The 11,337-nt window shown below is 38.2% G+C and overlaps 1 protein-coding gene across 1 annotated transcript; it reads right to left on the reverse strand.

Annotated features, from left to right (window-relative positions):
- Nucleotides 1-2,526: 2,526 nt before the first annotated feature.
- tmc1 (transmembrane channel-like 1) lies at nucleotides 2,527-11,147 on the reverse strand. Its single transcript, XM_010790096.1, has 20 exons — nucleotides 11,111-11,147; nucleotides 9,663-9,686; nucleotides 8,626-9,109; nucleotides 8,316-8,504; nucleotides 8,118-8,208; nucleotides 7,943-8,024; nucleotides 7,643-7,749; nucleotides 7,466-7,564; nucleotides 7,197-7,339; nucleotides 6,971-7,115; nucleotides 6,688-6,882; nucleotides 5,933-6,112; nucleotides 5,698-5,850; nucleotides 4,922-5,050; nucleotides 4,704-4,771; nucleotides 4,376-4,615; nucleotides 4,182-4,307; nucleotides 3,958-4,036; nucleotides 3,278-3,410; nucleotides 2,527-2,891 (listed from the first exon to the last, which is right to left on the reverse strand). Exons 1-20 carry the CDS (start codon nucleotides 11,145-11,147, stop codon nucleotides 2,671-2,673), a joined length of 2,925 nt encoding a protein of 974 aa, XP_010788398.1. The 3' UTR covers nucleotides 2,527-2,670.
- Between the last annotated feature and the right edge of the window lie 190 nt (nucleotides 11,148-11,337).

An 11,337-nucleotide genomic window follows, 5' to 3' on the forward strand; every position in this document is an offset into this window, starting at 1 on the left:
AGGATAGCTTAAAATAGTTGTAAAGTTTATCTCAAAACAATTCTCACAAGCCCATGTGTACATCGAAAGACCTAATTGGTTGTTTTGTCCAAAGTTCAGCTAAAGTGGGCTCTTTGCAGTCTCAGTTAGTAGAGGGTGTTTTATAACTCATATTCTTTTTTTTGTTGTTGGTGTAAATATATTTTCGCTGTAGCTCAACAAGGAAACACTTTGTACAAAAAGACTGAATATGGCTTTGTAAAATACAATTTTTGTTTGACTGCTAAAGCCTCTTATTGGCCATATAAAAGGTCCAGTTTGCCATAGTTTCAGGAGTGACTTATCACTGTGTGGCATATCCTTTCACAAACAGATAATTATGTAAACATTACAAAATGCTGGATAATGATTTAAGTTCACATTCAAGCACTGTATTCCAACCACTGAGATGCAGCCACTACTACCTGTTATGGTCAAATGTCAGATCTGACCTTTTGAATAATACAGGAGGAAACCAGAGACGCCCGGCTGCCGACGCAGAGAGCAACAGACTTCCTGTACCTGAAAGAAAAGCTAATCCCTCAGTGTTGTAGCTTTTGTCGCTCCTCCCCTTGACTGTCTCCTCCCTTTACTACAAACATTCAGTATTCCTCCCCATCCCTTTTCTCAATATACTGTAATTAATCTTCCAGAAGGTCAAGATGTATATATATTAAAGATACATTAAATAAGCTTTGCACTAAGTTGAAACTCTTTGCTCTCCAAATGATAAATAGGACACAGTAGCAGCAGTCAAATCAGTGCTTGTAGCGCTGCGATAACTTGCTCCTACCCTCACCATTAGTTAATCAAATATATATAACCATCATTGAGATATCCGGTAATGTGCAACCCATCAGGGCTCAGTTTTCTACAGTGTACCAGCATGGAGGGGAACTGGGACGGAGCCAAAACACATCAGCAGCAGAAGGAGGGGGACCCTGAGCATTAGGGGGCTGTTATTACCAGAATAAATATAAGGGATGCAGATCATGTCAATATCATTTATTCAGTCTTCCTTGAGTCTTTATTAAATAATTCAATTGACAAATCTTGGCCAATGATAAGTGAATAAAGCATAGGCCTACTCCATCCTCAAGTTCTCATATAACTGCAGAATTAATTCTTAATGCTTACTTACCATGAATTGATCATGAGCGTCAATGGAAGTGGATTTGATTGGCACTGTAATTCAGTCAGTGGCGCTATGAGCATGTTGAGTTGTTGTCTTGAATGATTTAGACACAACACTTATTCCTCATTGACAAGCCTTTCAACACTCAGATATTACATTTCATGTCTTTGAAAAACCAACAATATATTGAATTTCATGGTAATAAAGTTACTAATGAGACGACACCATCACTTTACATCTGCCTGACTGCTTGATGACGGGCTGATTGACAGGATACTGGATATGGCAACGCAGTTATCAGATGATACGAGTATCCATGCTACATGATGGAGGTCAGGAACAACAATTACAAGACTGACAGCTCAAATCTGAATGTTGGCAAAGACTAAATTTGTGTTTTTAATATCCGACAAATACATAATCTGACTCTCTTGTGTGTGATTTACAGTTTTAGCCTCACTTGTATCGTACAGCTGAACAACAGGTTTAAGTTGAGTGTGTAGTGTCCAGCCAGAGACGAGCAAGAGATCCATTTAAGCCCGGCTAGCTAGGGTTAAATGGCCTCCATGTCTTTTTGTTTAATGCTTTGGCCCAGTCACAGGTCCATCTGCGCTCAGAGTCTCAGTGTGAGGGGCCAAGAGAAAAATATATGCTGTGAATTTGGTTTTAAAATAATTGTTTATCGAAATAACTATTTCATAGGAAAGTAAATGATCAACTAAGACTAATAGCAACAACTTAAAGTAAGGTTATCGCATGTGATCAAATCTATGTTGTAGCAGAGAAGAAAATAATATGTGTTCCGATTCTAATAACTATACAAATCCGTCTAGTGCTCACTGATTTACTGCCTTGAGATTTAATTGAATGAAAAATGACAAGGCAATGTGAAGCTATCTTTTTTTATTGTCAAATAAAGTTAATATTAATTCTGTTTTCTCCTCTCTTTGGCAGCCTTAAGTTTAAGGGCTTTTATCAGGCTCAATCCCCAGTGTGTTACCTCTTTTGGTGATAGATAGTGACTTAAAAGATATATATTAGATTATTAAATCCTTTTTTTACATAACTTTATCATAATTCAGTTCCCATATGAATCTCTAGCTTGGTCAACACAAGCTTTGGATTTCTTTCATGGGTAATTCTAAAGCAGAAATATGTTACCCTGTTTTGTTTGATGCACAAAAGGATTGTCAGCTTACTCATAGTATTACCAATAAATGTACAATTTAAAACAGATTTAGCTTACAAACTTAGTGATCAATGCTTTGAAAAGATTTGGGAAATGTTGGAACTAAAACAATTAAATGTAAAGAAAATGAGAATCTTGTATTGTTAGAGTTTATACAGTGAACAAATTAACAATTACACTTGTCATTTGCACTGCTTTCAGGTTCTTTTATCATAAATGCAGTTTTAAAAACACTTATATGAAGCACTAACAGGCTAACATATAATTATTCAAAATTCTCAATAAAGTGCATAGTTTTGAGTGACATGCTGTTTTTTTCTTCATTCCCTTAGTGTCTCTGCAGACTCGGCACCCTGTGCATCCTGGCTTCACTTTCCCGAGGGAAACCCGGCAGGTACCCAGCAGACCCCTGGTTACCATGGGGATAGTTCCTGGGTACAGGGGCTCTGGTGGCAGGAAGATGGCCGTCGTGGCGAGGAGGAGGAGGGCTGCGTCCATTTTTACTATGATACATCCTCTGACTTCTGCCACGGTCTTCTTCCTCATCTGCTAAAGGAGAAGGGAGGGCAAGAAACTGTAAAGCGTACAACACATTTGGCTGGTAATGGGAATATATGAAATAACTAGATAAATGATTTAATGTGTGTAAAGAAAGAAAGTTATTAACATATATTGACTGATTTGTGGTAAAGAATACAACGTGTGCTTGTTCGTATGTTAAAGTAAAAGTATTAAGCTTTATTTTTCTTTGAACTCACATTTTAATTATTTTAATTATTTATTCAGTTGTTTTTCTGACTTGTAAAAGCCTTGTGTTCTTCTTGACAGTGTCAGGCCTCCATAGATTAAAAGTTCATATTTTAATTCAAGTTCACAAATGTACTTATTGTTTACACTAGAAATCATCTTCTTCATTTGAATTCATAAAGTCCCACCTTCTTGGTCTGGTGAAGCGTTGTTGTTCTTTTGATGCTCTGCAGAAGGTGATGCTGCTTTTCGGGCCTCTTCTAAATCCACCTGGGCCTTTAACGCTGCTAGTTTGTTTTTCTTCTTGTTCTCCTCATTTTGCTTGAATGAGACATAAAGCAAATTGTAAGACTGACTAAAGAAAGTATATTCATCTCACTCAGAGAACAACATCCACACAGAGAACTTGAGAAATCACTTATTCAGCTGCTGATGATACTCTGTAACAGATATGAGCTGTTACTCTGCTGCTCTCTGCTGGAGTGATGATATTAACACATGGTGTGGAATCGGTGCCCTCATGTGACCTGTTGGTGCATGATCTACATACTGTAAAGAAGTTTTGAAGCAGCTAAATATTTTCTTGAAGGTAAACAAATAACAAATGTGCAAGTTCCTGCTCATTTGTTACATTTACTTGCTTAAAATGTAGTTTTCCCTCTTTATTTAGAGTGTTGGATAACATTGTCACATACTCCATGTCTTTGTTCATAAACATTTCTTCAACTTTCCACCATCTCCATCTTAGCGTTATTCATCTGAAATTTCAAATTCTAACTTTATTCTTTCCAGGATTTCTAAAGGTGGATACAGTGCTAGAGAACAAGTGCTAGATGAGAAGAAAACACAAACTCTAGTCTTGGTTTACCGTCTGTAGTTTTTTCTTCAGGTCAACATTAGCTTCTTTGTAGCTTTTAGATGTGGACTGTAAGTAATAAATAGCCAGTCTGAAAGATAAGATAACAGATTATAAACATCAAAGAGCCTTAAACTGCAATTTAAGAATGAAAATGATGACAAAATGGACATTAAATATATCTTAATTAAGCTGTGCAAAACAATATATTTAAATGCAGTCTGCTGCTGACTCACACCATGAGCAATATGAAGGGTAGCACCAGTCCAGGGTTTGAGGCATAGCTGAAGACTTTACTGAACCAGGCGGGGAAGTCCGACTCAAGAGTCTCCTGGATCACATCAAACATACGTTTCTTCCCACTATGGAGAGAGACCGGGACAGAACGTAAAGTAATTAAATGGTAAATCCCTAAAACAAACATCATTACCTGAAGGGTCCACAGTCAAAGGAAGGGGGGATGGTGACGATGGTGTAGATGGCAGGCAGAGTGGATAGGAAGAGGATGACCAGCAACATGGCCATGTAGAAGTTGTTGGAGCCCGAGGCCTTGAAGACCCTTTCCTGCGGCACATTACAGCACATCACGGCCCAGCACTGCAGGTACATGGACACGTGGAGCCGGAGGAGGTTCAGGGCGGGCAGGCAGGGGGCATAGAAAGCCCCCATCCTGGAGGAAAGATAAGGCAAAACCCAAAGGACAGACTGAACATGCTATCCTTCTAAAGATTAAAATAAAACTAATGTCGTTTTCTCACCATATCATTCCCTGATTGAAGATCAGGCCCAGTACGTTCCCACTGACATCAAACTCAGAGTAGGATGGCTTTCACAAACAACAACCAAAACAGTACCGTGACTCATCATTTCAAAGATACACTTATATATCACCTCTAGGAAAAAGGCCCAGGTTTTTGTATGTAATCAAATGTAAAGATTTCATAAATTCAGAGGCATAGTGACTGTTATGACTCACAAATCCAGCCTCAAGGTCCCAGCACCAGCAGTAGTTGAGAAAACGAACAAGCACAGCTCTCAGGAAGTCGCCAATCAGCAGCGTGATGTAGGTCGTCATCGTATCAGATATGATCAGCCGGACAAACTCCTGCAAAGGATGAAACAATAATAGAACACAATAAATGTAAATATGTACACAGCATAAGTATTATGCTATTGGGAAGTTCAAAATAAATAATAGTGTCATCCTCATTGGTTGATCTTTTTTGTTTAACACTTTATAACTGAGTATACGTCTATATATTTAACAGGCATGTTTATTGTGTATACATATTTAAATTAATTATATGCCCTACATAACATGCACAACAATGTTATTGCCAATCTTAGTTTTTAGGAAGTTTTTATTTGTCTTACTTTTCATTAAATATTTCTAAAAGTATCAGATTGTGATTTTAGCAATTCTCTTTTTTGATTTTTTCATTGCTGAATTCAATCTTGAAACAACATTTCTAAAAATGGTACCTCATTGATACCTTTAGTGTTTCTTCTTGGTTTGTGAAAGTAATTTAATATAAAATGTTACAATCATGAGCTGAGTATAATAATGTATTCTATTAAAAACATTTAGCCATTAATTTGTTATATTACACATTTTGTTTGATTTAATTCATATGATTATTTCACTATGTCCTATATTTGTATTTAATGTTGTTCACATTGCGTATCTTAAATGTATGCTCTTAAATCCCGTCACACCATTACATGATAATTTACACACACATTCACACTGACCTGGCCCACCATGGTCTCCCAGCAGGGCCCTCTGGGGACATCCGCCGGCTGGATGGTGACGGGTGGAGCTGTGCTGTTTTCTGATGCTGAGATATTGTAGAGACTGGCTTCCCACGTGGTTATATTAAACTTGACTATATTTTCCTCTTCCCTCTGCAGCACATATTCACATCACAGGTTACGCTTGTTATACAATTATAAACTATCCCCCATGTGTTCATGCTCTATTCCTCACTTTGAGGTTGATTTCATCCATGAGTGCGATGATGAAGGTATACAGATTTCCCAAGAAGAGGGCAAAGATGCGACCGAGCTGCCACTGCAGGGCGACCCGAGGGTGGTAGTTCTCCAGGGCGCTGATGACGTCAAACAGCATGGGGCAGAACATCCCCAGCAATGACATGACCATGTTCACCTGAGAAAAACAAAACAATTATAATAATTAAAATGTTCTAGTTAAAGGTGTACATTTTATGGAAGCCCTGAGAGGCAGGTAAAATGACTTGAGATTACATTTGCAAATCAAAAAAGCCTGTCTTTATAATTTAAGAACAGTTTAAAAAGGTGTTTTGTTACTCTTTCTATGCTACTATTTTATTTAATTCGTCTGACAGTCCTGTCCCATTCATTTTTTCACTACCTGTTTTTACAGATAGTGAGAAATATGTAAAGGTTGCTATCTGTTTTTTTGACTAGTTTTAAATACTTTTTAAATGAATTAACTTGGAAATATTATCCTGGCAAAACCCCCCTCAACCTGTTTTTAGGACATAAAACAGGATAACGTAATTTAAAGCACACTTACAAAAAAAAGCACTTGCCTCTCAGGGCTTCCGTAGATTTTATTTGCATAACAATGTCAAACTAAAGACTTAAGGCCAAATATTTTAAATGGCTTCAAAACGATAGACCACACAAATGTTTATACTGAACTTGCCTAGTATTAACATATTTCTCTATATTTATTCAGATTGCTTCTCTCATGGCTACCTCATTCCTTTCCCACCAGGTGTGATTTTCCAGTCCGTCAAGGGCGAACTTCTGCGAGCGGCGCACCACAAAGTAGATCAGGTATCCACTTCCTGCCAAGCAGCACAAGACCAGGAAGTTGGCCAGAACACGCAGAAATCGAGTCAGATGGATGTTGTCGTCCTTTCGGCTCTCCTGCTCCTCTAAGATAGCCTCCTACATGGCATGGGTAGATGTGGCATATGCAGGATATAGAAGAAGAAGAATTAAAAATAAATGGTTTTACTAGATCGGCTGCACTGACCTTGAAAATGGTGGTGATGGAAGCAAACTTATTGTCTGCAGTCTCAGGGTTTCCTATCAGGTAGTCCCAGCTGGTGAACATCTTCCAGCTGAAATTAAAGCTGTTGTCATCTCCGACTCCTGACTCGTTTGCATTACGGGCCATTCTATACAATAATAATTGAATATTCAGCATTACATTGTGCTCAGGAAGTTAAATCAATTGTATGTCGTCATAACAAACCTACGTTCTTATGACCACCATGTAGCTATAGGCCACTGTTCCAACACCAACCAGGAAGTATGACAGAGGCATACGAAACTTCAACCAGCCAATGGCACGCTGGTTGTTGTAGTAACCGTAGAAGAGGACTGAATACTGAGCGTAACCCTGCGGAGTGGACGCAAATTATAACTTAAGGAAGGTGCAACAAATAATGCATCTCAAGTTGACAAAACAGACTTAAACAGAACAATGCTAATTCAAGAGATTGAGGTGAGTGTTGCATTAACTGACTCCAAAGTCCCATAAAACAGCGAAGTCCATGGCACTGGACGCCTCTGCACGGGGGACAGTCTTTCTTGGGATGGTGCCATAGGGCCGCCCCATTAATGCCTTTTAGAAAAAAAGATTAGAGCAAAACTACAGACACAATATCGGGAAGTTGTGATGAAAAAGAGCCATGTACATTACCTCTGGCACCATAACCAGGCCAAAGGTCAGACAAAACAAGATCATGTTGATGCCATACATCCACCTCAGGAAGATAAAGTAAGAGGCAACTGAGGAGCCAAAATGACCTGAGAGGCAGAGGGAATAAATATGAGGTTACACCATAATTATTTTCGGAAAGCAGGGAAGATGGGGCTCTGGGAAATATACAGTATAAGATACGTGATTCTTCTTGGAAAGTCACTTTGAAGTCTCGAATAATATAACATAAAGTTAGAGTAATGAAGTGGAAAAACATTCTGACCAATAAACCAAACTTACTTTCAATTTCCTTGATTTTCATCTCCCATGGAATACAAGCAGTTTTGAAGTTTTCAAAGTCCCGTTTAAACTTCATCCATTTCTTAAAAAGGAAATATAACACATTAAAAAGCATCATCCAGTCAGTGTAATCATTTTGATATTCATGCAAATCGATACTGATTTTATGACTTACCTTGGTCATCATGACCTTGTACGCATAAAGCTTTCTGCCTTTCCCTTTCCCCAAAGCTCCCTCATATTTTTCCACGAACTCCTGAGACTCCCTTCAAGGGAGAAGAACATTTCAAAGAGAATCACGGCCATGTTGTAACACAGCTGATTCTAAGAACTCAGGGGATTAGCTTCATAGAAATCTGTCAAGTGAATTTACCGTAAGGTCACAAGTTTCTTTTTCATTGCCCAGGGTTTTCCCCTCAGGCCCTGGATCAGTTTCTTCCTCTCGTCCACGGCCTCCTTCAGCGCCTCCAGCTCCTCAGGAGTCAGAGTCTCTGGCCTCACCTCTTTCTCCTCACTGTCCTCTTCTTCATTGTCCTCTTCCTCACTTGTCTCCTTCTCTGAACTGAGGTATAGAACAGTAGTGTGTTACATGTCTTTGCATCTCTATTGTGTACATGCATTGACCGTTTTCCTGAGGAGATAATTGCAGATTTGAATTGTGAGTTTTTAAATTATGACTTTACCTTGTTTCCACTACTTTCTTGTGCTTTTTCTTCTTCACTTCCCCTGCTTTCTCCCTCACTGTATGTTTATTGCCTTCCTCTACAATCTCTTCTTTTTTGTTACTTCCATGTTTATTTTTTCTCTTTGCATTTCTCTCTTCATCGTCTGCCTCGTCCTCCTTTTCCTCCTTCTCCACTTTTCTTGTTTTTTCATTTTTTACATTCTTCCTTGTTTTTGCTGCCTTACTGCTTTTCGTTGTTGGCTGCTCCGCCTCATCCCCCTCTCTCCCTTCAGCTTGTTGATCACTGCTTGATCTCTTTCTCCTACCCTTTTTCTCACCCCTGGCCTGTAATTTTTCGTCCTCTTGTCCCGCTCTCGAAGCTCTTTTTCTCCCCTCACCATTTCCCCTCTTCTTCTTTTTTGCTCTTTCACCATCCCTTCTTTTTCCTCTGTGTCTTTCTCTCTCATGTTCCTCTTGAAAAGTATCAACTTCATCCTCCAGACCTGTAGCAAAAACATACACGCAATGTTTCCAAGTTGCAATAAGCATGAAAAAATCCTGGGATTTTTTCTATTTGACCGTATGTATAACACTTACAACTTGATAAAATCATTGACACTTGGTGTCACTGTCTTTCTCTCTGTGCAGCAGTCTTACAGCATTGTGAAGTTTTGTATTATTCTCTACTGAGTCAACTATCTCTTTTTCGCTGTCACTGACAAGTTTTTATCCAAGAGTTATGATCCTGAGATAACAGGAGACACAGGTCATGGTAGAGGGTCAAACGGCAATGATAACTAGAAGTGGGTATTAAAGAAAAATTGGTGTTGACAGTAAAGCTATACTCAGACAAGTAAAAGAACAACAAGACATGACAAACAGGTCCTACATAATCCCAACCAAGATAGAGCAGGATAAAATGAGAAAATACAAAGAGAACAGACTCCTGGATCCCTAATATTTCAGTTTATATAGACAGACTCTTCATGATCACTTTATCATATTGAACCGCAGGACATTTTAATGATTCGTGTAGTAACAAAGGATCTTACTCACCTTCAAATTCCAGTCCAATGTCAACTGTGGGAAAGATAATGTCACAAATAGTTTATTTTTTATTTTTTTAAAAGGTTCCTGAGAGTGCCTTATTAAACTATTTTTAAACAACCTAATTTGATGAGTCCCACGAACAATGATTTGGACCTTTACACCATGTGAGTGACACGATTTAAAAATCGGTCTTCCTTCACTATGCTATCATAACATATGAGTTTATTGTTTGTAACTGATAATGCGATTTCCAGTTGCAGAGCATCATTTAAACATGCTGAAAGTGTATATTTAAAAGTTTGAACACCTTGTTCTAATGCAAAATTATAATAAATCAGCATTTTTTCAATGTCAAAGCTTAAGTAGCATTGTTGTCATTCTGCAAACTATTTATGATTGACTTTTTCATTATATCTCTTTTTATGAATCATAATTCAATGTTTGTGCTTTTCTGTTGTCTCATGTTGATAAGTATTTGTCAGATAAAGTACAAACACAACAACAACCCCTTCCTCCTCTGATGACCTCAGCTTTATAAATCCAGTCAGGTTTTTTGTATATCTTCAACACAACACTGCCCCTTTCACTGATCGAGCTCAGCCTACCTTATTGTATACCTGGCACTATTGTCCTGCAGTGAAGGGGATGAAGAGGAAAACAAAGGACCACTGACAAATTGAGCTGATATTTATGTAGTCGGCCCTTTGATGTGTGTCCTTATTGTAACCCGAGTGGCCAGCGGCGGGGTCATTACGGCTGTGTGCAATAGAGTGCACAAAAGAGACAAACAATGGCCTAATGAAGGGAGACGGGAGGCTACGCCCACAAGGATGGGGAGACAGGCGAGGGCAAGAGGCCAACTCCCAAATATGCAGCTAACTGATGCACGAAAGTAGAGGATGAATGTATTTGAGGTGCTCGGCTTTTGGCCTTTAATTGATGATTGATGTTCTGTGTTTACTTGTATGTAATATGAATGAAATTAAGGCACCCTTTTAAGTAAATATGGATGTTTTTCTATAAAGATTTAGTTTGAATCAGTTTAATCAGCAGCTAACACACTATAAGCATAACATTTTTTTTGTATAAATATATAATTGTTTAGATTTTTTACTGATGACTAAGGCTTTGAATACTTTAAATTGAATATTTCAACATTTTAAATGTTTTTACATTTTCATTTCTTCCAAAAAATATAAAAATAAAATAAGAAACTAAAAGAGTTGATGGAAAACAGTTATGATTACCTATCATAGCAAGCAAATAATCCAAAGGGCCTTGATTGATTTAAATAATCAGTAATATTTATTCCAAATGAACTTGATCATTTGCAACAATCTATGACAAAGAAATATATCAGACCTGTGTCTCCATAGGCACATAGAATGACTGTCCTCTAATAATAAACCTCCAAAGATGAATATGTAAAAACAATAAGAGAAATCTGGTCCTACCGTCATTCTCAGAGGTGATCAGACTGTCCCGAGTCATCTTCCTCTCATGGTTCTATAACCCCTAAAACATTTACACTAGCTTCCAACTGAACCTGTGTCTACCGCAGGTGGAAATGAAGCTTCTGAAGAGTTTTAGTGGTCTCTCTGTTTCTGCATCTTTACAGGGATGGATCCAGTGTGTGTGTGTGTGTGTGTGTGTGTGTGTGTGTGTGTGTGTGTGTGTGTGT

The sequence above is a fragment of the Notothenia coriiceps genome, unplaced genomic scaffold, assembly GCF_000735185.1.
Source record: "Notothenia coriiceps isolate Sejong01 unplaced genomic scaffold, NC01 NC01_scaffold00033697, whole genome shotgun sequence".
Taxonomy (NCBI): Eukaryota; Metazoa; Chordata; class Actinopteri; order Perciformes; family Nototheniidae; genus Notothenia; species Notothenia coriiceps.

What these genes read in the sequence shown, in the direction of transcription:
- tmc1 (XM_010790096.1), bottom strand. Translation starts at nt 11,147, where the DNA reads ATGACTCGGGACAGTCTGATCACCTCTGAGAATGACG. An exon ending in TACATGGTGGTCATAAGAAC is followed by an intron (nt 7,116 to 7,196) that starts GTAGGTTTGTTA and finishes ATTATTGTATAG; the next exon opens with AATGGCCCGTAATGCAAACG. An exon ending in CCTGGTGGGAAAGGAATGAG is followed by an intron (nt 6,113 to 6,687) that starts GTAGCCATGAGA and finishes TGTTTTTCTCAG; the next exon opens with GTGAACATGGTCATGTCATT.